The sequence below is a fragment of the Zonotrichia leucophrys genome, chromosome 6 (genome assembly GCF_028769735.1).
Source record: "Zonotrichia leucophrys gambelii isolate GWCS_2022_RI chromosome 6, RI_Zleu_2.0, whole genome shotgun sequence".
In the NCBI taxonomy this organism is placed as follows: Eukaryota; Metazoa; Chordata; class Aves; order Passeriformes; family Passerellidae; genus Zonotrichia; species Zonotrichia leucophrys.
This window is the reverse complement of record NC_088176.1, coordinates 2,511,559-2,537,190: the sequence shown is the minus strand read 5'-3', so window position 1 is coordinate 2,537,190 and position 25,632 is coordinate 2,511,559. Positions and strand designations below refer to the sequence as shown.

Genomic DNA, 25,632 nt, shown 5'->3' with positions numbered 1-25,632 from the left:
GCAGCCCCAGCTGCTCTGGGAATTCCATCCCATCCCTTCCCCACCCTCCCAGGGAGAAATTCTTTCCCAAAATCCCATCTAAATGTACCCACTGTCAGCTTAAAGCCATTTCCTGTGTGCTGTCCCTCCATCCCTGTCCCCAGCCCCTCTCCAGCTCTCCTGGAGCCCCTTCAGGTCCTGGAAGTCTCTGAAGGCTTTGAAGTGGTAGAAGTTTGGTTTTTGGGGTTTTTTTCCCTCTGAATCTGCATTGCCAAGAAAAACTCATGGGAAACCCTTGCTCAGTTGGGATCCCTGCAAAGAGAGATGAGCAGTTGGAAGGGCTCAGTCTCACACCCATGGTGAGCTCTGAGCTCTCCCTGGAGCCTTCTCCTCTCCAGGTGAGCCCCCCCAGCTCTGCCATGTTGTTGGGGGGTTGTTTAGAGATGGCCTCACCCTTTGAGTGACCCTGTCCCCATCTGAGCCCCCTCTTGGGCAGCCCCAGTGGAGCTGCAGGGGCGCCCTGAGCTCCCTCACAGCTCCAGGAGGAGCCTGGTAGAAATTAATTTTTGGGTTTTTTCCCCTCTGAATCTGCATTGCCAAGAAGAACTCATGGGAAATCCTTGCTCAGTTGGGGTCTCTGCAGAAGAGAGAGATGAGGACCTGGAAGGGCTCAGTCTCAGGTCTACAAGATCTGATTTTGTCAGATTTTGTCCCAGGTGGTGGCACCTGCCTGGCCACAGCAGCAGCAGGGCAGCCAGTTCTCCAGGGCAGCTTTGGGCTGCTCTCTTCTCCAAGGTCCTGCCAGCTCTGGCTCCGAAACTCCAGGAAGGAGAGGCTGATCCATGGGGAGCTGTGTGTGCCACAGGGCTTTTATTGCACAGGATGTCCTGAGGCAGCCCAGCAGAGAAGAAATGATGATTGTTTGTTCTCCAGTTTGTGCAGTGCATCTGATCACAGTTCTGTTGTTCAGCAGTTTAAACTGCAGGACTTCAAAGTGTTGCTTTATTCGTCTGAAACTGTGGGAATTCCATTTTTTATTAGGATTGGAGTCTGTGAACAGGTTTCAGGCAGAAATGCTTTGGCTCCTTTGCAGCGGCCAAGGCTGGGAGTGCTGATTTCCTTGGGAAGCAGTGGGAGTGTGGGATGTGAGGCTGTGGTGCCTCTGTTGGGAGGTGAAGTGTGGTGGTTACATGTCCGGTTTTCGGCTGTTTGGAGGGCCTGGAAAGGCCCGGGGTGGCCTTGGGGCAGCCCGCGTATCAAAGGACGAGAAGAGGCTTCAGTTCTTCTTTCGGTCTTTATGTTTATTAATTGTTTATCTAAAAGATTTTCTTTTGGCCCGACAGAGCTCTGCTCAGCAGTCAGCCATGAGCACACTGTGCTGCCCTCCGGACAGTCACCTATCTTTATACCCATAGTTACATGTACAATATTTATCATTTTTCCCCAATCCTTTTTATTCTTATTGTCCGGTGCACTTTCAGTAATGACCAATCCCAAAGTGCCACCATCACCACAGAAGATGGAGGAGAAGAAGAAGAAGAAGAAGAAGAAGGACAGGACACGCCCCAATTCCTCCATCTTACTTCTCTAAACCCCCCTGTACAGAAATCCTAAACCCTGTGTCTCACCCTCTAATTAACCAATCCCTTCACCATTCACCCCGGTGAAACCCTCCTATCCTCATACAGGTGTCGTCTCCTGTGTGGGATCAAAGTCCAGCCACCAGACACTTCTGGAACATTCCAGGACTCCCGAGCCCCCCAAGGGTGCTCTCGGTGACTCGGCACCTCAGTCCTGAGGTGCTGAGATCCCACAGTTACAAATTGGAGATTTTTGAGGTGGCACTAACCCAGCCCCAAGAGCTGCAGGGAGGAGGTGATGAATGCCTTGCGCTTGTGCTGCAGGAGAGCAGGCTGAAAAACCCCCTGTGCCTCAGCCTTTAATTTGGATTTCTGGCTCCACATTGTGCATAATGAATTTATCAGCATGTGTTGGTCTCATGGAAGCTTCTCCTTGTTCCCAGGACTGTGGTTTTTATTTCACATCTGCTTTGTGATCTCCCCATCCTGGAAGGTGCAAACCCTTCTTTGCCAGGCTGGAGGGGTGGATGCTGCATCCAGGCTCACTTCTCCAAAAGGGCTCCTTGCTTTTGTATTTTGATGTGTGACCCCTAAATTCCCAGGTATTCCTGTTTCCTGGTGAGGTGGCTAACAGCTGAAGACTTGGATTTGTGGAATTTAAGTGGGTTTGAAATGGAAGTAGCCTCTCAGTAAATTTTTGTCAAGTTAATGCTCTTAAGTTGGTTTTGTTTGTCTTGGTGAATCAATACTTAAAATTAAAGGCGCAGCAATTAAACACATCATGTGAACCACCATCTCTGTCATGTACTTCTCTCCATTATCACTCTGATTTTACACTTTCCAGGATGACTTGTTCTATCCAGGATATTTATTAAAATATTTATTTATTTATTTATTATGGAAAATTGAAATTGAGGTGGGATATGCAAGGCTGAAGCATAATCAGAAACCACGTCAGGGTGCTGCTGAGCTGGAGAGGAGCAGCTGGGAGGTGCCTTAAATGAACTTTTTTAATGCTTTTCCCCTTTTTTCTCTCCCAGGTTGGTACAGGGGTTATACACTACGGAAGAAATCCAAGAAGGTGAGTGTTGCCAGAGCGTGACCCTCATTTTTCTCTTGCTGTAGGATGGGTTTTGGCTCTGGCTGTGTGGGTGGGATGGAGCTGGATCCCAGGTGTGCACTGGTCCCTCTGCTCCGTGTCCTCAGCCTCTGGTCAGTGGGAGTTTTTCGGGTTAATAAAAACTGATTTTAGCAAGGCCTGAAAGATGAGTGGCATATCCAGCTCTGGGCTCCAAAGGGAGGACGTGGAGCTGCTGGAGAGAGCCCAGAGCAGGCACAGGATGGTCCCAGGGATGGAGCAGCTCTGCTGGGAGAGATGGGATTGCTCAGCCTGGAGAAGGGAAACTTTGGGTGACCTCATTGTGATCTTGCAGTGCCTGAAAGAGCTGCAGGAAAGATGGAGAGAGATTTGGGATAAATGATGGAGGGACAGGACAAGGGGGAATGGCTTTAAGCTGGAGGAGGGGAGATTTAGATGGGATATTGGGAAGGAATTGTTCCCTGGGAGGGTGAGGAGGGCTGGGATGGGATTCCTGGAATTGCCCAATGTTTTGGTCTGGAAAAGGCCTTAAATCCCACCCAGTGCCACCCCAGCCATGGCAGGGACACCTCCCACTGTCCCAGGTGCTCCAGCCCTAGTGTCCAGCCTGGCACTGGGCACTGCCAGGGATCCTGGGCAGCCACAGCTGCTCTGGGCACTTGGGACAGTGGGAGGTGCCCCTGCCATGGCAGGAGTGGAACTGGATGAGCTTTAAGGTCCCTTCCAAGCCAGGCTATTTTATATTTCTGTGATCCCAGTTTTTGCACTTTAAAGGTAAAATCACTAAATCTTGATATGCATCATCTTTTTTAATGCTGCACCAAACTTTTCCTCAGTGAGAGGTTCAGCTCTTGATGTTCTCCTTGCTCTGTTCAGAGGCTGACACTGCTTCTGTTAAATTCTGAATTCCTGCTGAAATGCAGCTCCCTGACCTTGGGAGTTTTCAGTTGTTCCCTTTGCAGAGGGGAGGAGGCTCCTCCTGCCCTGGAATTCCAGTGTGCACCAAGGGCTGCATTTACAGCAGCTTTTCTGAGAGGAAACCACACAAATACTGGTTGTACCATCATGTTTTATTTTTTGAGCCTTTTACTTCATAGTAGTAATTAAACAAAATTTAACTTCAGGGTTTGCTGCTTTTTTTCACTCAAACACTGCAAATGCTATGTGTGCCTGCAAGGTGTGTTTTTAGCTGTTTCCATGTCTAAAAGTACAGTTTGGTGGTTCATCCCACCCATTTTCTTACCAGGCCTGGGTTTTTATTCTATTTTTGTACTTTGCCTTTTTATTTTTTTTGTGTATATGAACACATTGAATTTCTTAGAAACCATATTTCATGAACGTGCTTTTTACAGTCTGAGAAGCAATTAGACATTTTTCTTGCCTTAAATTAATTCCACGTGTTGCTGCATTTGTCTGGCTGCCACTAAATTTAGTTATTTTAAAATATTTTGAAACTGGGGTAAAAATTCACATGCCCATGCTCTATTTCCCCTGGTGGCTTCCCAAGAATTTCTGTTATTGCATTCCCAGATGATCAGAAAACTGAACTCCTGCCTTGAAGTGTGAGATGGTGGAATTTGCTTTATCAGCTTGACTTGGATTATTTTAACAATATTCTTTTATTTCTGGCATCTTGATGAATTTAGAATATTTTTTTCAGAGAAGCTCTAAGGTTGCAATAACATCTTGAAAGTTAAGGCAATGCAAAAATTGAATATATATTAAAAAAGACCCAAACACAACTGTTCTGATGCTCGGGGATGTGAATGGCTCTGCACACCCAGCAGTGTTTTGGCATATTTTAGGTAATAAACACAATCTGTTGTGTGCAGCTGGTTAAATAACACGTTTTTTTCCTCTCCCTCCCTCTCCAAGGGCATATTCCCTGCCTCCTATATCCATCTCAAGGAAGCAATCGTTGAAGGCAAAGGGTAAGTTGGGTTTGAAAAGAACAAAACTCCTTTTTCCTGCTTTATCCACATCATTTCAATGCATTTCCAAGTAGCTTACACTTGTTTCCATGTAGTTTTCTGCCTCAGTGAGAAGTTATTTCGTGTTTTTCCCGTTCCTTTCCCTGGTGTGTGCAGTGGTTTGAGCTGTATTTGTTGTTCAGCAGCTCTTCAGATCCTTTTGTATCAAATCAGCTTTGCTGGGCATGCAGGTAGAAGTCTCTAACATGAGTGTAAAAGTTGATTTAAAACCAGGAAAAAAACCCCAACCAAATCCAGAAGAAAAAGGAGGTGGAGTGAAATTAATAAATCATTACCCAGGTATGAAATGGACTGAAACAGGATTAAAATGTTTTATTCCTTTGTGCCTGATTTATTTTTATACTCTGTTAAATATGTAAATGATCAAACTACTAATCATGAGATTGCTGCATAATGACATCTTCCTTGCTGATTGCAAAACTGCCTTTAAGTACCCTACTTCTGCAATATTCAAAGATCTGCTGGTGTTTCTTACCTTCATGGCGCCTCATTTTAAAACAAATTACACAGAAACTTCGTGGTAAGGAGTTGAACCCTTGTTTTTCGTTGTGAGACAGATGTTTTGAAAAAAAAAGAACATTTAAAGAGCAGTATGGTGGCCTTGCAGGTTGGGCTCAGCTGGTTTTTATCTTGGTTGTTTCTTGTAAAATAAATCAGTCAGTACTGAGTGTTACAGTCAGGTGTGCATTGATATCCTTGGGAGTGTGGAAATGAGGAGAGGGTGGGAAAATTCTCAAAGGTGTGGAGGGATAGGATGAGAGGGGATGGCCTTAAACTGAAGGAGGGCAGGGATGGATGGGATATTGGGAATTAGGAATAATTCTCTGTGAGGGTGCCCAGAGCAGCTGTGGCTGCCCCTGGATCCCTGGAAATGTCTCAGGCCAGGCTGGACACTGAGGTTGGAGCACCTGGGGACAGTGGGAGGTGTCCCTGCCATGGCAGGGGGGAAGTGATGCCTCAGGTTTGGCTTTTCTGTGTTTCCCATTCTGTGCTGCTTTAGTGTGTGGGGCTGGGCTCACATCAGGGATGCTGAGCTCTGTGCACAGAGCAGGGAGACAAAACAATTCCTGCTCCAGCTGGGCACCAAGGACAAATGATCCAAATCCCAGCCCAGGAGCACAAACCCCGTGGGCTGGAGAGAGAAAAACAAGCAGGGTGGGACTGCAGGGGCTAAAGCTGGGATGGGACAATGAACTGCAAGGTGCAAATGGAGCAGAACTGATCCCAGGGACAGAGCCCGTGCCCGGCCGTGCATTTTGGGGCCATTTTGGTTCATCTTGGGTGCAGCCCTGGCTGGGCTCTGGTGCTGCCCAAGGTGCAGCCATGGAGGAGATGCTTTGGATAAATCTCTGCTTTATTCTGAAACTCTTCTAGCCTCTGCTCTAGGGCAGCCTTCAGAAGACATCAGTCCAAGATCATCTTTGATCCCTTCCAACCTGAACCATTCCATGATTCCATAATCTAAGCACATCCAAATACCTTCTATGTGGGGTGGTTTTACTGGTGTGCTTCCATATCTGATAACATCTTATTTTTGCTTATAAATTTACAACAAGTGATGCTAATTCCAACCCACTTCTACTCCGTTCCCTTTGGAAATGAACATTTCTTCCTCAGGAATTATTCTAGATCAGGTGGTTTAGATTAGATACCAGCATAAAAATATGTACAGGAGAGCCTGCTCTGTGCAGTGCTGGTGTCACCATTCCTGCAATTGCTGAGAAAGTGGGTGGATGTGGCTCTGGGGACATGGCTTAGTGCTGACCATGGTGGTGCTCAGTGACCTTAAAGCTCCTTTCAAGCCTTAACAACTCTGTGGTTCTTCATTCTCACTGAAGCTGCTGCTTAATTCAGCCTTTTTTTTTTTTTAAACTCTTCCTCTTCAGCCAACACGAGACCGTGATCCCCAACGAGCTGCCCCTGATCCAGGAGGTCACCACCACGCTGAGGGAATGGTCCATCATCTGGAGACAGCTCTATGTGGTGAGGAACACTCAGGGAATCCTTCACACTGGGAGGGTTTGATGGGAAAAGGGATGCTGGGAAAGGTACAGGAGAAATGGGAAGGAACTGCTGTTTATGAAGGAATTCTTAATGAATTTTCCCTTCTGTTGTTGTTCTAAAGTTACTTTCAGTGCTGAAAATCCATGTAGCATCATCTCTGCTAAAGCACAAATCTCAGTAGGTTTTTGTGCTTGTTAAAGCACAAATCTCTTGCCTGTTTGCTCAAATCTCTTTATTTTCTTGTGCAGAATCAGGTTCTTTTTAGAGTGTTACCTTGATCTAGCAATAGTTTGTAGAGCAGTTACAATCCCTTTTTTGTGTAGGTTATGTTATATATATAAAACATACATATTAAAAATATAGAATATATAAACATACTATACATATGTAGAATATTAAACATATAACATGTTTATATAAAACATATATATTAAAAATATAGAATATATAAACATATAAATATAGTTTATATATGAAACATACATATTAAATATGTAGAATATATAAACATATAAATATAGTTTATATATGAAACATACATATTAAATATATAGAATATATAAACATATATATTAAAAATATAGAATATATAAACATATAATCATAGTTTATATATGAAACATACATATTAAATATGTAGAATATATAAACATATAATCATAGTTATATAAAAAACATATATATTAAAAATATAGAATATATAAACATATAAATATAGTTTATATATGAAACATACATATTAAATATGTAGAATATATAAACATATAAATATAGTTTATATATGAAACATACATATTAAATATATAGAATATATAAACATATAAATATAGTTTATATATGAAACATATAGTATATACAAAACATATAAATTATATGTACTTAATATATAATATATACACAGAACATATCATAGATATATAACATATAATACCTAGCTTCTATTTATACAAAATACAGTATTTTATATATACATATTATAAAATATATACATATTATAACATAATATATATGTTATTTATACATAACATATAATAGATATATAACATTATATATATGTTTTATTTTTAAGGTATATACAGATTTGGAGTAATTTAACTTGTAATTTTATTAAAGAAATAGTGTTCAGGCTGTTTCTTAAGGCTGCCAGTCTCTGTTATGAAATAATTGAGTATTTAGTGTTGAATTTGTGGGTGTGAAAGCTTTGTGAAATTATCAGTGTAGCCTTTAACCTCTCAGTATTCCTTTACATAAAGATGATTGTTCCCAAATTTTGGCACCTTAATTTGCATCCTTGTTTATTTTGATATGCTAATGTTTCAACCACATAAGAATATATTCTTAGGAATTTGCAGTGATAATTATTGATAGTGTCTCAGATGGGAAGATGACAAAACCAGAGGTGCAAGTGCACATAAATAAGATCAAGAGTTCAAATTTCTATTTAAAAGTGCAGTTCAGATGTGAAGCAAGGCCTGCTGTGGGATTTAAGGGACCTGGCCCACATTGTGATGCTCTCATTGTGCAAGGTCACTGTAACAAGATAATGGGAACATGAAATTCCTTTATTTAAAGCAGGCTTTAATGCAGTCTCTGTTTCCCATAAATATGTTTGAAATCTTGTATCATAAAAGTGCAAGCTGTGTAATGAAGACACCGAGTGTAATGAAGACGTTTGTGCTGACTAATGTGGCTTTTAATCACACCCATGAAAATAAAGATTAGGAGTAAGAGTGTAATGGAAGTGATGTAGTGTGGCAATATAGAAGATGAAGGATAATATCTTCTATGAAAAGAAACAGATTATGTGTTAAACAGAGAGCTTTAAGGAGCTGGAGTAGCAGGGAGTTTGTGAGGTGAGGAGCAGGGAAGGAGCAGAAATAAAGGAGGAGGAACAGAAGCTCAGGAGGGCACTGGGAACAGCTTTGCCCTTGGAATCCCAGCATGGTTGGGGTTTTGAGGGACCTTAAATCCCACCCAGTGCCACCCCCTGGCATGGGCAGGGACACCTCCCACCATTCCAGGGTGCTCCAAGCCCCAGTGTCCAACCTGGCCTGGGGCACTGCCAGGGTGGGAGGTGGGGCTGGGGCTTGGAGCAGCCTGGGACAGTGGAATTTGTGGATGGGTCTGGCTTGGCTTTAAGGTCTCTCCCAAACCATTCCATTCTATGATTCCAGGTTAAACAATACTTCAGTTCTTTGCTAATAACTTTGAGGCAGTCAGGGCAGGTTTGGTTTACTGGAGGTAACTGGTTTCAGAGTGGGCAATCTGCAGGCTTGAGGGATAATCCATGCTGTCCCTGTCTTGCATATCAAAACCCATGAAATGGCCACATTAATGCCTTGATTCAGTTTGTACTTTGTGTTTGAATCTTGAATGGATGTTCAGTTTTTGTTTGCAGGGAGCAGGGGATGTGGAATGTTTCCCATCTCTCTGCTTTATGATTCCCTGCAGCCTCAAAAATCAGGAACCTCTTTCCCATTTGGGTTTGTCTGTATTTAGCTCCCAGCCATATGTGCCTGTTGTGTCTTTGCTGCATTAAAGAGCTTTTAATAATGGGTATTTTCTCTCTGTGAAGGTTCTCCCACTATAATCAAGCCAGCTTTGGATAATCTGAACAGACTGAAGTCTTTAAGTTTCACAGTTAGATATCCTTTTTCCAGAGTCTTGGAGTCATTATGTTCTTTTCCTGCATCTTCTGCAGTTTTTCCTTGGGTTTTTTTCAAGTGGAGAATTTTATTGTAATTATTTAATTATTCCTAGCTTAGCTGAGTGTTGCCAAGGAAAGTTTGTGTATGCTGCTGGCAGTATTTAATATCCACAGTTCCAGGCTTTATAAACACTTGAGTTATTTAACTTCCTATCAAGTTTAGGTCTTTGCTGGTGTTTCACTGTCCTTTAGAAGTTACCTGTGGACTTGTATGGCACTGATGTGCCCAGTGAGGGATTTTCAAGTGTTGCTGTGGAGGTTTAAGCAGGGAGAGAAAGGATTCTCCCATCTGTTGTAGAACTTGAGCCTCTTGCTGTTAAAATGCACCATTTTCATTCCTGTTCTGCTCAGTGCAGAGGGTCACTGAACAAAGCTACTCTGGGAATCAATAAAAGGGCATTGGATGCCTGAAAACAGCATGACCCAAGTTTTAAGATAACATAAACCCAAACATTTACACCTATTTAGCTCCTTAAAGCTGAGTGCAGCACTCGGAATATTCAGTGTTCTGTGCTGTAGGAAGTGAGGCTCCTGTTCCAGAGCTGCTGCAGACTTACCCTATGAATCCCTACTGATAATTGCAATTTCTCCTGTGTGTTCCCAAGCCTCCAAACCTGATTTCTCCCCCGTTTTCCCCCCACAACAGCAGGACAACAGGGAAATGTTCCGCAGCGTCCGGCACATGATTTACGACCTGATCGAGTGGAGATCCCAAATCCTCTCTGGGACCCTGCCCCAAGACGAGCTCAAGGAGCTGAAAAAGAAAGTGACTGCCAAAATTGATTATGGCAACAGGTTTGTGAGCAGCATTTCCCAAGTTTTTCTGCCTGAATCCTGATCACCCTGTGTAAGACACAGCAGCTGTCAGTGAGTTCTTGGAGGATTCTTTTTTTTCCTCCCCTGGAGCTGTGGATGAAATATTTGTGTATTCACACTTCTGTTACAGCAAGATAAAGATTGAAGTTGAGGCAGCATCTTTAAAGTGTAATATGTAAAGTGGAATCCATCTCTCTCTCTTGATGGTATCATCAATTTGACAGTGGTATGAAGCTGTAATTTTTTAAGGCCAATTCAAAAGTGCAAGTATTGCCTGGCTTGAAAATAGAATTTTAAACTCCACTTGCTTCTGTGGCACAAACAGTTGTCACCCTGTGAGCACCAGCAGCTGCCTGTGCCCTCGAGTCACTCAGCTGTAATGTGATGTTGAAGGATTTGGCTCAGAAGCCCCATTTAGCTCTTGGTTCCTCTCCTGCCACAGCATCCAGCTGGTGGCACGAGATGAGCAGGGAGATTTCATAAAAGAAAGGAGCTGTTTAGCACAAGAGAGTGGAAGTTGGGAAGGAAATATTGCCCCAAAAAGCAGCGCAGGTTGCATGTGTTGGGTGTTTCAGTGATTCAGATGTATTCTCTGCCCAGATGGTTGGCTGGGTTTACAGACAATTTCTGTAAATACAAATTTTAGATTATAACTTGTCTATACAATTATAATTTTGCATTTTGATAAAAAAAATAAATCGAATCTTACTCCTCATCATTGGAAGCAGTGTTTTGAATACTGAGAGACAAAATGTTGTAGTGCTCCCTTCAGTCCTGCCCATTGTGTGGGATTCTGTTGTCCTGCACACCTGGGGAGTGAAAGAATTTGTACCAACCCAGTCTTTCAATGCTTTGTGATGCAAATCTATCACCATATTTCATTTATTTGTGTTGAATTCCTTAAGAACTGCCAAACTTGCAATATTTCTGCTTGTGTACTTTATCAGCAAAACTTGATAGAAAAAGAAATTAAAAAATAATCAGTGACTTTATTCAGTCAGTAATTATCATTTGTAATCTGAGGTATGGACTGGTACCTCTGCAGACAATTACCCAGATGTTGTTGGGATTATTTGTTTGGCTACTGGATTCCACCATCTGCCCAAGGAGTTGGTGAAAGTTGCTCTGAATAACCTCCAGATGCTCAGCCTTCAAATCCAGTGGAACATCTTGTGCTGTGCTTTGTATTTGTAATGTTCTGATGGGCTAATTAAGTGATCAGAAGGTTCTCAGGGGAGTGCAGAGGGAGGTGAATGTGAACTTCTGAGTAAATGCTCATCCCTGAAAGATAACATATGTTCCTAATAAAACCCTAAACCCTTCACTTGTGCCTGAATGGGGATTTTTGGATCCAGACAGAATGAATTCATTATCTGCTTTATAAATACTGGGTCACCTTTGAGGTCCCAGCTCAAATAATTCTAAATGTTTTCTGTCCTAATCATGTCCTAACCTTTCCTGACTTGTGAAACACTGATTTGTAAATAAGTTTTTTTTTTCCTTCTGTAAATACAGACAGGAGTTTTGCAGCATATTGTCAGAATAACTGAGGAAGCAAAAATGGCCTTAGGAATCTGTATTTTTAATATCTTTCTGAAATTGGGTCAGGTAATTTTGTTGTGAAAATGCCTTTTTTTTGTTCAGTTGCAAATATCTGTAACTGGGACACTTAGGAAAAAAAAAATCAGATTTTTTTCCCAAGCATCATTTGCAAGTTAAAGGCTGAAACAAAGGAATTGAATCAAAGGAGGGTTTGCTTCGACTCCTTTGACAGCCTGTGCAAACATTGGTGTGTTGAAGTCTGGGTTATGAGACTTTGCCTGAATTTCTGAGCTTTTCCCCTGGCCCAGGAGCTTCTCCCACGGAAGGGCTCTGGCAGTTCCAGTGCTCTGTGGGTGTTTCTCCTGCTGTGGCTGCTGTCCAAGGAACAGTAGTAGGGAGGAAGAAAACAACTTTGGCTGCTTTTCTGTTTGCTTTCAATGATGAAACCATTTTCTCACCAGAAAATTCATCTGGGAGTGAGATGTTCTGGAGATGCTGGAGAGTTTTGTGATGTCTGGGTCCAGCTCCAGAGCAGAGTTTCAAAATCTGCTGCCTCCACCCTGCAGCTTGAGTGATCTCTGTCTCCCCTGCAATTAACGCAGTGCAGTTAATTGGAAGGGTTTGGGTGGTGACCCCACGCAAGGGTTTAACACTTCCAGAGGTGAGGAATCCTCCAAGTCCATGGAAATATCTCTGTTTCCAAGTCCTTGCAGGTTGTGCCCAAATGGAATTTACTCTCAGATAAATCATGAACCCCTGTGTGACTTACCAAACACTGAAAATTTGGTTTATTCTCATTGATCAAATATATTTCAACTCTAAAGTTAGAGCAGCTCCATTGGGAGAGCGGGCCATGGAGTTAAAAGGAAATAAGGACACATTTATTGGGGTGGAGGTGACAAGGGCAGGCTTAGGGAAGGGACCTGGTTTTGTAGCCCTTGGTGCTGCTGGAAAATGTGGAGAAAAGGGAAAGGTTTTTCCTGAGCCTGGGTTTGATTGTGGCAGAAAGCTTCCTCTCTGCAGAAGGTAATTATGGATGTTAACACCCTGCTGACAGAGATCTGGCTTCTGCTTTCTAAAAGGAAACAACTTCTGCCTCATCTTGTGGGGTGTGGGTAAAACATGAGTTGGGAGTGGGAGACATGAGCTGTGTGTGCTGGATCTTGGTTGTTCAGGCTGTTGGATAAATCAGAGGAGGAGACCAAGTCTGTGGCAAATTTATTTGTTTAAGAAGTTGCTTCCCCAGCTGTTGTGCTGTTTCATTTCCATCCCTTCTCCCTGTGCTGTGGGAATAAGTGACTCGGATCCCCAGGTTGCTGACATGTTAAATCGCATTAGCACGTCTCAGGTAATTTCTTTTCCATCACGTGTCAGGTGTGCAAGTTGAACATTTGGCAGGTGCTTCTTAGGCATTCCTTTCAGCACTGTTAATCCACAAACGTATTTTCTGTCTTGTTTAGAATTCTGGATTTAGATCTGGTGGTTAGAGATGAAGATGGCAACATTTTGGACCCAGAGCAGACCAGCACCATCAGCCTTTTCAGAGCACATGAAATCGCTTCCAAGCAAGTGGAGGAGAGGCTGCAGGAGGAAAAAGTGAGAGACTCTGTGGCTTTTCCCTGGGAAACACAAGGCTGTAAACTAATTGGATGACTGTTATTTTTAGCATTGGTAATGAGGGATTTGATGTGTTTATGAAGAATTATCAGGCTTAAAAGTTTTGTAAGAAGTTTTGTCTTAGGCTGTTTTTTTTTTTTTTTTTTTATCCTTTAAAGGCTTTAGTAGAATTTATGGTTCAGACCTGTATGAATAAATCAGCTGCATTTGTAGGTTAATATCAGATGTGCATGTGAGAGGTTTGTAAGTTAGGTTGTCATCAGAGTTTCTATTTGAGAATCACAAAGACTGAAATCCTCATTCTTGTTTGGTTTCTTTATGCCAATCCTAAAAACTTGTTGTTGAAATAAAAGGGGCAAATTTAAAGCCCTTCTCAGTCTTGAGTTGTCAGCACCTTTGCAGTTCAAAATCCTTATTTTTAAAAGGAAGAACTTTTCTGTTTCTTTTTATTGTGTGTTGCTGGATTTTTTTCAGGTATGTTTGAGGCTCTGTTTCTTCTCCATTTGTTTCTCTCTCCTTAATAAGTGAAGACATCTTTTCTTCTTTTTTCTCTTCTTTTTTATTTTAACTTTTTCCTTATGGTGCAGCACTTCAAGACAGATCCAGAAAATCTGTCTGTCATAAAACCTAACAGAAATAAGATCACAGGAGCAGGCACTCAATGGAAACCTCCTCTTCTTTCTGGAAGGCTTTAGCAAAGTTTTATAGCAGTTGGATGTCTGTTGGGCTAAGTTAAACTTTATTTTGTTCTTCAATTGCAGTCTCAGAAGCAGAATATTGATATCAACAGACAAGCCAAGTTTGCTGCCACTCCTTCGTTTGCTTTATTTGTAAATTTAAAAAACGTCGTGTGTAAAATAGGAGAAGATGCTGAAGTCCTCATGTCTCTGTATGACCCCCTGGAATCCAAATTCATCAGGTCAGGGCCATTTTTATCTGTGCTCACTCAGGGGTGGTACTGAGGGGCTTTTGGGGCTTAGCAAAGTCAAATTTCTGTGGAAAGCAGAGGCAGGTCCCTTCACTTGGGGCACGTTTCAGGGCCTTGCTGTGCTTGTGGAAATTCAGAGGTGAGCACACCTGCAAGGGCTGTGCCCTTGCTGAGCTGCAGAATTCCCACACTTGGTTGCTGAGGAGCTTCTTTCTTTATAAAAATTGTGTGCACTAAGGGAAATGCCAGCTCCCTGCTCAGTATTTGTTTCCTTAGGATAAGGAAATTGGGTTGAAAAGTCTCCTGTGAATACTGAAGTTGATTTTATCTGCTTAAGTTAAAGGGCAGTCAGTGATAGGGTATGGAGGAATGGCTTTAAGCTGAAAGAGGGTGGATTTAGATGGGATATTAGGAAGAAATCCTTTCCTGGGAGGGTGGTGAGGCCCTGGCAGGGGTTTCCCAGAGAGGTTGTGGACTCCCAGTCCCTGGCATTGCCCAAGGCCGGGTTGGACACTGGGGCTGGAGCAGCCTGGGGCAGTGGGAGGTGTCCCTGCCATGGCTGGGGATGGAACAAATTATTCTTCATGATCCTTTCCAGCCCAAAGCATTCTGTGCTTCTGTTGCTCTATGATTGAAACAAAAAGTCTTCAAAATGTTGTTGTTTTCAGTGAGAACTACCTGGTGAGGTGGTCGAGCTGTGGCCTCCCCAAGGACATTGACCGGCTGCACAACCTGCGGGCCGTGTTCACCGTGAGTGTGCCCTGCCCAGGGCCTGGCAGCTGCCCTGGGGTGGGGATGGGCTGGGTGGGACCAGCCTGGGGCACCCCTGCAGGGGAAACAGAGCTGGGGAGGGCCTGGAGGGCAGGGGGGAGTGGCTGCTACTGCTGGAAGGCAGGGTTAGGTGAGATATTGGGAATTAGGAATTGTTCCCTGGCAGGGTGGGCAGGCCCTGGCACAAAGTGCCCAGAGCAGCTGTGGCTGCCCCTGGATCCCTGCAAGTGTCCAAGGCCAGGTTGGAGCCCCCTGGGACAGTGGAAGGTGTCCCTGCTCACTGCTGGGGTGGGAACCAGATGATTTTGAAGGTCCCTTCCAACCCAAACCATTCTGGGATTCTGTGCTGCTGGGGGCTTGCAGGAGACATTTCTACTAAGTGGCTGCTAAACGTTCTCAACACCTGGGAAAAACCAAAGTGAATTTTTGAACTTTTAACTTACTAGAAATGGTTTGACCTCTTAAGGAATTAGTTTGCACAGAACTCCAGTAAGATGTTGAAGTACTGTTACAAAAGCTGCTCAGCTCTGAGAGCACTTTTTGTTAGAGGCTTGCTCAGCAAAGGCAAACTCTGAGCAGAGCAGCAAAGCCTCTGCCTGCTGAAATGGAACTTGAAATTCAGCCATTAGAAAGCAGCCTGATGGCACTCCTGTTGTAGGACCTGGGCAGCAAGGACCTGAAGAGGGAGAAGATCAGTTTTGTGTGTCAGATCGTGCGTGTGGGCAGGATGGAGCTGCGGGACAACAACACCAGGAAGTTGACGTCGGGGCTGCGCAGGCCCTTCGGGGTGGCAGGTACCTCTGGGGTCATCTCTCCATCTCCTCCTCAGTCCTTCCATGGAAATTGGGTGGTGGAGCTGCTGTGGGGCTGTGTAAACTCAGAGCTGTTCAAATCCCATCAGACTGGTTGCTGTATTCTGGACCCAGCAGGGTTTGTGTAGCTGAGATTCCAAAGCTCATTTTCACCCTGTTGTTCCTTAGACAACTCTGAAATTCCACAGTTGATAATTCCACCCCTCTTCTGAGTCACTGTGGCTTCAGTTCCCCAGGGTTTTCCCTCTTCCCACGTTGCTGAGTTCATTCAGTGCCCTTGGTTTGTCTTTGCAGTGATGGATGTTACCGACATCATTAACGGGAAGGTTGATGATGAGGACAAGCAGCACTTCATCCCCTTCCAGCCGTAAGTAGGGAGCAGGTGCAAGAACAAGCAGGAAAAAAACAAGATTTAAACTTTGATTTTTAAAAAAAGCTAATATTTTAAGCTAATTTATTTCCATGGGATATTTTCTCTTCAGTAATATTGTTAATATATCTTTCCTGATAATTTGCGATTCGCTGCAACAATGATAGCCCCAGAAACTTGAGGGTTTTTGGAGTTTAAAACATCCATTCCCAGTTTTGAGGCCTTGTTTTCTTTTTGTTTCAAGATGTCAGGGAGAGAATGTGTAAGAGATGAAGTGCTTAAAGTAAGTTCACTGCTGCTTTAGCTCTGCCTGAGATCAATAGAGATCACGTTCCATCCATAAATCCCAAGTTTTTACTTCCATGAAGTGAGGAAAGGCAGAAGGGATAAGGCAAATAAGTTTACGTGAAGTAAATAAATAAATAATGAATAAATAATAAATTTACATGGATGCTTAGTTCTCCCATTGTGGAATATGCTGGACTGCCATCTGTTCCAAAAGGCAAAACATAGTTATGAGAGCTAAATTCCTTGATTAATGCTGTAATGGATATTCAGATGGGCTTTTAATAATATTTTTAAAAAAGCTTGGCATAATAAAATCATAAATTAACTTTGTTTTGAGAAATAGGCACAATTCAGGAAGCTGTTGTGGTTTGAAGGTGTAGGGCTGGTGAGAGGACTGCAAAGTGTGCAGGTCCTGACAGGTTAATGACAAAATCAAAGTACAGTTCCATTTTTCAAGGAAAATGGGGTTTGGGGAAGAGAAAGATACATTTATTGTGTGGTAAACAACAGCAAAGTTATTTTTTAGCCAGTGTGGAAGTATGCAATGAAAATGAACCTTTCAGAGGGGGTGCTAATGGAACATCCAGTTTTCTGCTCCATTAGCACTGATTCATTTTTCCTGTTCCATATACACAGAGCTTCAAAAAGATGCACAATGTGATTTTTCTTTTCCCCCTGTAATAAATGAGAACATTCTCCTGAAAAAGTCTGTCCCAAAGGACAGGAATGAGGTGGAAACCAATGCAGGGTGAACGGTGGTGTTGTTATTTCCAACATAGATTTGGGCTGTGTATATGAGGCACATTTTTCTCCTCATCCCATGCTTTGTTTCTGTTGTACCACATGAATTCTGTTTTCATATCTTTGTTTGTATTCATTCACTGGCCACCAGCACAATGGCTGTCAAAAGCACTTGGCAAGATTTACTTCAGTGCCACCTAATGCTGCTGTTTATTTATCGTTCCCATCTTCTCATTTGTTCACTGAGTTGGGTTGTCTGCTCTTCTCCTCCTTTTCCCTGTGAGATTGATGGGAGCTTTTCCTTCAGGCACTCCACCTGTGCAGTGACAGAGGTGACCCTGGAGGTGTTGCAGGGCCAGTCTGCTATGAATATATTTCAATATTTATAGAGAAGAGAACTGCCTGTGTGGGTTTTCATGAGTAACTGGGGCCTCCCATGTGGGAGAGCTCCCCCTGAGGACTGTCCCTGTCCCTGAGGGAGCAGAGCCCTCACAGCTGTGCTGGACTCTCTGTGGTAGATCAGCGTTCTTCTGATTAATGATCTCCCTCTGTCTTTCTTGTTACCTTTCCTGTCCTCTGTCCTGCGTTGACTAATAAATACTCTTTGTCACAACTATGATACGATCTTTTGTGTTCCCTTGTCACTGTGACTTCTGGTTTTCTGTGCCCCTTTGTCTCCTGGTGTTGGTCGTCATGTGCATCCTCCAGGCTAGCGTTGGATGACGCCATTCGACACAAGCAGCTGAACATATCATCCCGTTTTTCACCCAGGGTGGCAGGGGAGAATGATTTCCTGCAGACTGTTATAAACAAAGTGATTGCTGCTAAAGAAGTCAACCACAAGGGTCAGGGTAGGTACTGCTCTTTCTGTGCACTTTGATTTGCTTCGTCTCGTGGTGGTTTTGATTTTGGGATCAAAAAATTGTTTGTATGGTTTTGTTCCTCCTTTCCCCATCCCTCAGGGCTCTGTCTGCTCTTCTCCCTTTCCCATAATTTCTCCACTTCCCAGTGTGGACTCTGCATGTTGTAGCATTGTTCAGCTCTTGGATGTGTTCATATTTGTGCTGGAGAGGGACCAAGATGATCAAGGGTCTGAACATCTCTGATGAGCAGAGACTGAGGGAGCTGGGCCTGGTTACTCTGGGGAGGAGGAGACTGGGAGAGAATCTCAAAATTCCATGTAAATACATCCAGAAGGTGTCAGGGGATGGGGCCAGACTCTTTTCAGTGGTTCCCCATGACAGGATGAGGAGCAGTGGCCATAAACTAAACCACAGTGAGGTCCCCCTCACCATGAGGAAGAGCTTCTTCCCATGGAGGGTGGCAGAGCTCTGGAGCAGCTGCCCAGGGAGGACGTGGAGTTTCCCTTTGTGCAGACATTCCCAACCCATCTGAACACGTTCCTGTGCCACCTGCTCCCCTTGGCAGGACTGGATGATCTCCAGAGATCTCTCCAGAGGTCCCTTCTGACCCCACCTGTCCCATGACAGATCCTGTGCTGGAGGTGATGACTCAAGGACTCACCTCTTGTGCCCTTGAGCTGTGGATTTTTACCTCTCCATGCTGAAGGAAGGGATATTCCCTCCCTTCTCTTCCTTCCCCATATTTTTGCTCTCTGCAGCTGCCCTTGGGACATTTTGCTCCTTCCCCAGGAGACCTGAGCTCACAGAAGGTGAGGAGGGAGCCAGAGCCAGGCAACCCCTCTCAAACCTTCCCTGGTACCTTCTCCAGGCCGCTGCTCTGGGTTGATTTATTTTTGTGTGTGATCCCATGATCACGATGTGGCTGTGCCCAGTTATTCCAATGCTGGCTTCAGTATCTTCTGGGAATTCTGGATTAATGCAGAGTTATGCTGATTCATACAGAGTTTCCACCAAACACTCTGTGAGCATCTGTATCACTCCATATCTGGCCAAACCCCAAGAAAACAACACAATTTCCTCTGATTTTTGCACTAATCAATAGCAAACAAAATTTTACATAAACCTTATTTTTAAATTCTCCTTTAGCTAAGGAGGAAAAGTTTTATCTGCTTCCCCTCCTTGTTTTCCCATGTGGCCGGTGGGTATCCCACAGGAGGAAGGATTTCAGTGTCTTTGATTCATTTCCCTAAAAGAGAGTGCCCAGACAAACAGAAAAAGGACCAGGGGTTGTTCCTCAGCCAGTCAGTGCAGGTACAGTTGCAGCTCAGTGAAGTAGCAGCTGTCAGAACCATCCCTGGCAGCAAATCAGCCCAGAAACTCTGACAGAGATGCCATGGAAAAGACAAGCTGCCAAGTGTACACAAAATGAATGTACAGTTAATTCTCTAACAGGGTAACCCACAATTTATTTCGTGGATGAATATTTTTGGGGTGTTTTTCATAGCTTTTAATTTTAGGATTTTCTTCTGCAAATTGCTGCTGTGATTATTTTGTGCTTAAACTTGATTGCCAGCCACTTCACCAAGTGGAGGCTTCTTTGGGTTGGGTTTCTTTTTTATTTTTATGGGATTTTTTTCCACTTTGTCATCTTTCTTTTTCCTGTAACAAATGTGCCTGATGTTATTTGGCAAGCAGCAGCTTTTTAGTGGCTTCTTCTGCTGCTGAGCAGAAAAATATCAGCTGTGTGAAGCTGATGCTGTAGATTTGTGTGCTCAGAGCAGTAAAAACAGCTTTATGGGGTGGTGATCAGTCAGTTTGGGGCGTGGATCTGCTGCTGTTGCTGGCTTGGAATCCCTGGGTCTCTCCATGCAAATCATCCTTGCTCCTTCTCTTTTTCCCCCATGGAAGATAAACATCTCATTACAAAGAACATGGAACACAATCAGAAATAATTCTGCATGCTGTACTCATATTTTTGTGTGAAGTGATGAGATCTGTTCAGTGTTTGAAAATATTTTCTATTTTTTTTAGTAAAGGAAGATCAGTTATCTTAATGTACCTAACTATTTTAACGTTTTTACATTTTTCAAGTTCTAGAAAGAAATCTTCAGTAAGAAGGAATAAATCCCAGCAGTTTCATAACTGTGGTTTTTTACACAACAGGTCTGTGGGTGACTTTGAAACTTCTTCCAGGAGATATCCATCAGATTAGGAAAGAGTTTCCACACTTAGTGGACAGGTCAACAGCAGTGGCTCGGAAAATGGGCTTTCCTGAGATTATCATGCCTGGTAAGGCTCTTAATTAATGCTGCTTTGTTATGCTTTAACCTGCTTTAAATGGCTGTATGTATGGGAGGTTTTGGAGGAAAAAATAATTAAAGATTCATATGAGATATGGTATGCATTAAAAAAATATATCAAAGGTTAAAAATAATTAAAAATATATGTAAAATATTTTGGTAATACCAGCATCAATAAATAAAGCTCCCACCCCCATCAAGAAGACAGGAAATCCCAGTGAGAGTGGAAATTCTGTTTTTTCCAAGTCAAAAAGAATGTACAACAAGTACACACTTTGTATTATCCCCATAGCAAGGGCATATGTAAAACTCCTCTCCTGTGCTGAATCCAAAGCAGATTTTTGAGGCACAGGCTTGATTTAGAGATAGCAGCTCTCTTAGGGTTTGTACCAGATCTGGATAACGCATTTGAAAGAGAGCCCACATCATTTTTTAAAAATACATATATTCTGTGCATGTTCAGTTCAGGTGTTTACAAAAAAACCACCAAAAACAAACCAAAAGCCATGAAAACCAACCCAAAAACGTGGTGCTTCTCCAGATAAAAACTGCCATGAGCAAGAGCAGAACCTGCAGTGTCCTTTGCAGAGTGATGGGCTCTGGGGATCCATGAGATGTTTCCAGAGCCCACCCCAGTTCAGGTCTCCCTGTGGCTGCTGGCCAATGTCTGTCAGATGTTTCACAGTCTCCTCTACAAGTGGGAGTCCCTCAGCACCTTCTTTGCATCCTGTGCTGGCTCATAAAATTATTGGAAATGCCCAGCTCATTGTCAAAATTTCATTTGAATTGGGTGAAGCTGAGGAGCATTTTTAGCCATAAATCTAACTACAACCCCCAGGCCAGCAAAGCCATCAAACCTCTTCCTGCTGTAACAAATTAGAGACCTCTTCTAGGCTGTTAAAATATTTTCAATTGCAAAATACCTTTGTATGGGATAAATGTGTTGAAACTTCTCCTTTCAAGTGAATACTGAAAGAAGTTGTGTAAAAATGAAATAAATGGAAATGTGGTGTTTGAAATGTTCTGCCATTGTTTCTGTGTGTCCTTGGTTGCCCAAATGCTTGGGTTTACTGTGAGAATTGTGGATTATTTTGTGCTTTGCTTTCCCTTGTAGGAGATGTTAGAAATGACATCTATGTCACCTTGGTGCAGGGAGATTTTGACAAAGGCAGTAAAACCACAGCAAAGAATGTGGAAGTCACAGTGTCTGTTTATGATGAAGATGGCAAGAGATTAGAGGTATTAAAGTATTTAATGTCTGGGGGCTTTTTGATTTTGATACATATCATGTTAAGCCTTTTCAACAGCTGTATTTGTCAGCTTAAGGTCCCAGATTTTATTTTCAACCAAACTTTTGTCATCATTAAATGCATCTTGCCTTATCCATGCATGCATTTTGGTACCAATTTCATGAGGAGCATTCTCTCTTATTCTGACCTACTTCACTGATTTATTTTTTGTTTATTTGACTGAAAAAGTGGAGTTTAAGTGACATAAATGCTTCCCTTTCTGTTTGTTTTTGCAGAGTGTTATTTTTCCTGGTGCTGGTGATGAAGCCATCTCAGAGTACAAGTCAGTGATCTATTACCAAGTAAAGCAGCCTCGCTGGTTTGAGACTGTAAAGGTATTTAAACTGTTAAAATAACTTCTCTGGGTGTTAATGTGCCATTAATACAGCTTCCAGTGGGAAACAAAAGTGGGGAAATGCAGTGCCTGTGTTCAGCAGGGCAAGGAATAGCTCAGCTAAGAAAGGCTTTGACTTTTATTGCATATTGAATTTTATTTCAGCCATTGCTCAGGATGACTGGTGTGGGGAAACTCCAGCACCTCTGCAGGAATGGTTTGCTCTCTTTCCATGGAGCTGACCTAGAGGAGAGCAGGATATTAAGGCTAAAGCACATTTGCCATGGTGTTGGACTCATCACTGTTTGGGGAGCTGGCTGTGCTTTAAGCCTGCTCATTTCGCTGCAGTAATAACCTTTCCACTGCCACTTTTGGAGATTGCAAACCTGGAATCCTTTCAGTCTGTCTGTGAGCAGGGGCTGTGTGCTCACAGGGGCCTTGCAGCTGCTCCCCACACCAGAATTTTCACTCTGAAGGTGCCTTATGGTGTCTGTAGGCAGAAAAGGGCTGCTGGAATGGCAGAGGATGGATGTGCCCCTGGGATTGTCACTCACTGATCATTTGGAAGATGTCTGGATGGGGTTGGGGAGGTGTCGGATCTCAGGATCTCAGTCCTGAGGTGCTGAGCCACCAAGACCACCTTGGGGGGCTCGGGAGTCCTGGAATGTTGCCAGAAGTGTCTGGTGGCTGGACTTTGATCCTACACGGGAGATGACAAGGATGAGGGCTTCACCGGGGTGAATGGTGAAGGGATTGGTTAATTAGAGGGTGAGACACAGGGTTTAGGATTTATGTACAGGGGGGTTTAGAGAAGTAAGATGGAGGAATTGGGGCGTGTCCTGTCCTCCTTCTTCTTCCTCTTCTCCTCCATCTTCTTTGGCCATGGTGGCACTTTTGGATTGGTTATTACTGAGAGTGCACCCAGCAATGAGAATAAATGGTATTGGGGAAAAATGATAAATATTGTACACGTAACTTTGGGTATAAAGATAGGTGACTGCCCCGGAGGGCAGACAGTGTGCTCATGGCTGGCTGCTGAGCAGAGCTCTGTCGGGCTGAAAGAACATCTTTTAGATAAACAATTAATAAACATAAAAACCGAAAGAAGAACTGAAGCCTCTTCTCGTCCTTCGATACGCGGGCTGCCCCAAGGCCACCTCGGGCCTTTCCAGGCCCCTCAAACAGCCGAGATAACCGGACAGGGAGGCTGAAGGTGCTGCCCTGACCGTTTCCTTCTCCTCCCCTTGTGCTGGACTCATCACTGTTTGGGCTCTGCTTTAAGCCTGCTCATTTTGCTGTGTAATAACCTCTGCACTGCCATGTTTGGAGGTTGATGGTGGCTTTCTGGAATCCATTCAGTCTCTGCAGCAGTGGGAGCAGGGGCTGTGTGCTCACAAGGGCCTTGCAGCTGCCCCCCACACCTTGTCACTCCAAAGGTGCCTTGTCGTGTCTGTAGACAGAAAGGACTCCTGAGGATGGATGTGCTGCTGGGATTGTCACTCACTGATCACTTGGAAGATGTCTGGATGGGGTTGGGGGGGATGGAGGTGCTGCCCTGACCATTTCTTTGTCCTCTCCTGGTGCCAGGTTGCCATCCCCATCGAGGACGTGAACCGCAGCCACCTGAGGTTCACCTTCCGCCACAGATCCTCCCAGGACTGTGAGTAACTCAGCCTCTCCTTCATGCTCAGGCTTAGCTTTTGTATTTTCCCATTCTGTGCCGCTTTAGTGTGTGGGTCTGGGCTCACATCAGGGATGCTGAGCTCTGTGCACAGAGCAGGGAGACAAAACAATTCCTGCTCCAGCTGGGCACCAAGGACAAATGATCCCAATCCCAGCCCAGGAGCACAAACCCCGTGGGCTGGAGAGAGAAAAACAAGCAGGGTGGGACTGCCTGGGCTAAAGCTGGGATGGGACAATGAACTGCAAGGTGCAAATGGAGCAGAACTGATCCCAGGGACAGAGCCCGTGCCCGGCCGTGCATTTTGGGGCCATTTTGGTTCATCTTGGGTGCAGCCCTGGCTGGGCTCTGGTGCTGCCCAAGGTGCATCCATGGAGGAGATGCTTTGGATAAATCCCTGCTTTATTCTGGAACTCTGTCCAGCCTCTGTCCTAGGGCAGCCTGCACAAGGCACCATCCTTGGGAATTTCTGGAGCATGATGACATTCCCACATTCCCAATCCACAGCTGATCATTGCCTTTGCTTTCAGTGCAGGATTAAATTTGTGACACTTTGTCATATCTCTGCTCCTTTTTCCCATTACATCTTCCTCACTCTCACCTATCCTGATTGAGTTTTTCTTTCCCTGTCCAGTTTTTCTTCCCAAAGGGAATAAATGGAATTTTTTACTAGGTTACTAATGGAGTAAAGCTTTTCATTAATAACTCAGAGGGTTGTAGTATTTTGTATCTTAGAGGTAGGGAGTAGTAAAGGTCTTCCACAAATGGGAATGTGACCGTCTACAGTTGGCTTAGCATCAGTAATTGAAAACATTGGGATTAAAAAAAAAAAATAAAATAATCTAGGCAATGATACTTTTTAAGGAAAACGCTGTTCCAAAATTCAGTGTCATTATTATCAGAATTGTGTGCTACAAATTATTAGAGTCAGAAATGTTCTTATGATGACTAAAATATTTAGGTTGGCCACAGCCTAAATATTTAGAAGTGGTCACTCCTAAATATCAACACGAGCCCCTTCCAGGCCTTTCTCCCAGGCCCCTTGGGCTGCCTCAAGGTGATGACACTTTCCTGCTGGCTTTACTTCTCTGCTTCCTTTGTGATCTCTCCTTCATCTCTTGCTTTGTTGTTTTCAACTTTTGCCAACAGATTTGACCAAGAAGAAGCTGAATGCATTTTTTAGTTCCTGTTGGCTGCAGAATGGGTCAGCTTTCAAAATACTGAGGCACTTCATCTGCATTTATGGATCCAGTTTTTGTTTTGCTTCTAATGTTCCCCCTGCAAATGTCTGTCCTCAGGGCTCTGTGCTCTGATGAGATCCTCAGTGCTGGTGTTTAATCTTTATTCCAGCTCCCAAACGCTGCCATTCTTCTGAAAACCTGGCCTTTCTCAGTGCATCACATTTCTGTTTTGTTTTTAAAATTTGCCTTTATAAAGCTTTCCAAAAAGAACAGACAGAATATGGAAATAAGAAGCATCTGGTTATTGTTGATGTATTCATTTGGCTTTTTTTTTTTTGTTCTGTCTTGCTTTTAGAAGACTTCTTCAGTTTTTTATGCACTTAATTTACATGAGAATTTTTGCTGTGGTCCCTCACTGACAAGTTGTCCATGTTTGTGAGATTTAGGTGTCCTGACTGTTGAAATAATTATGTAGTGATTTTTTTTCTTTTTTTTTTTCCTTTTTTTGTTTTGGGTAACAGCCAAAGACAAATCTGAGAAAATATTTGCTCTGGCGTTTGTGAAGCTCATGAGATATGATGGCACAACTCTGAGGGATGGAGAGCACGATCTTATAGTTTACAAGGTAGAGTTTTGACTTCCCAGCAGGGAAGCTCCACTGACTGACTTCTGGGGAATTCTGTTCCAGAATTACACTGGAAAATGTGTTTTGAACTCTGCTGTTAAATCAAACTAAGCA

At 43.5% G+C, this 25,632-nt stretch overlaps 1 protein-coding gene across 1 annotated transcript in view; it reads left to right on the top strand.

Annotated features, from left to right (window-relative positions):
* Window positions 1-25,632, top strand: part of DOCK1 (dedicator of cytokinesis 1) — a 293,238-nt gene that overhangs the window by 30,504 nt on the left and 237,102 nt on the right. Inside the window, exons 3-17 of the mRNA XM_064717058.1 lie at window positions 2,600-2,640; window positions 4,534-4,589; window positions 6,536-6,632; window positions 10,007-10,155; window positions 13,179-13,314; window positions 14,097-14,254; window positions 14,932-15,013; window positions 15,693-15,828; window positions 16,141-16,213; window positions 17,954-18,096; window positions 20,272-20,397; window positions 21,523-21,647; window positions 21,934-22,032; window positions 23,619-23,691; window positions 25,415-25,518. Coding sequence (XP_064573128.1) covers window positions 2,600-2,640; window positions 4,534-4,589; window positions 6,536-6,632; window positions 10,007-10,155; window positions 13,179-13,314; window positions 14,097-14,254; window positions 14,932-15,013; window positions 15,693-15,828; window positions 16,141-16,213; window positions 17,954-18,096; window positions 20,272-20,397; window positions 21,523-21,647; window positions 21,934-22,032; window positions 23,619-23,691; window positions 25,415-25,518 — 1,598 coding nt within the window. The remainder of the gene's footprint in view (window positions 1-2,599; window positions 2,641-4,533; window positions 4,590-6,535; window positions 6,633-10,006; window positions 10,156-13,178; window positions 13,315-14,096; window positions 14,255-14,931; window positions 15,014-15,692; window positions 15,829-16,140; window positions 16,214-17,953; window positions 18,097-20,271; window positions 20,398-21,522; window positions 21,648-21,933; window positions 22,033-23,618; window positions 23,692-25,414; window positions 25,519-25,632) is intronic.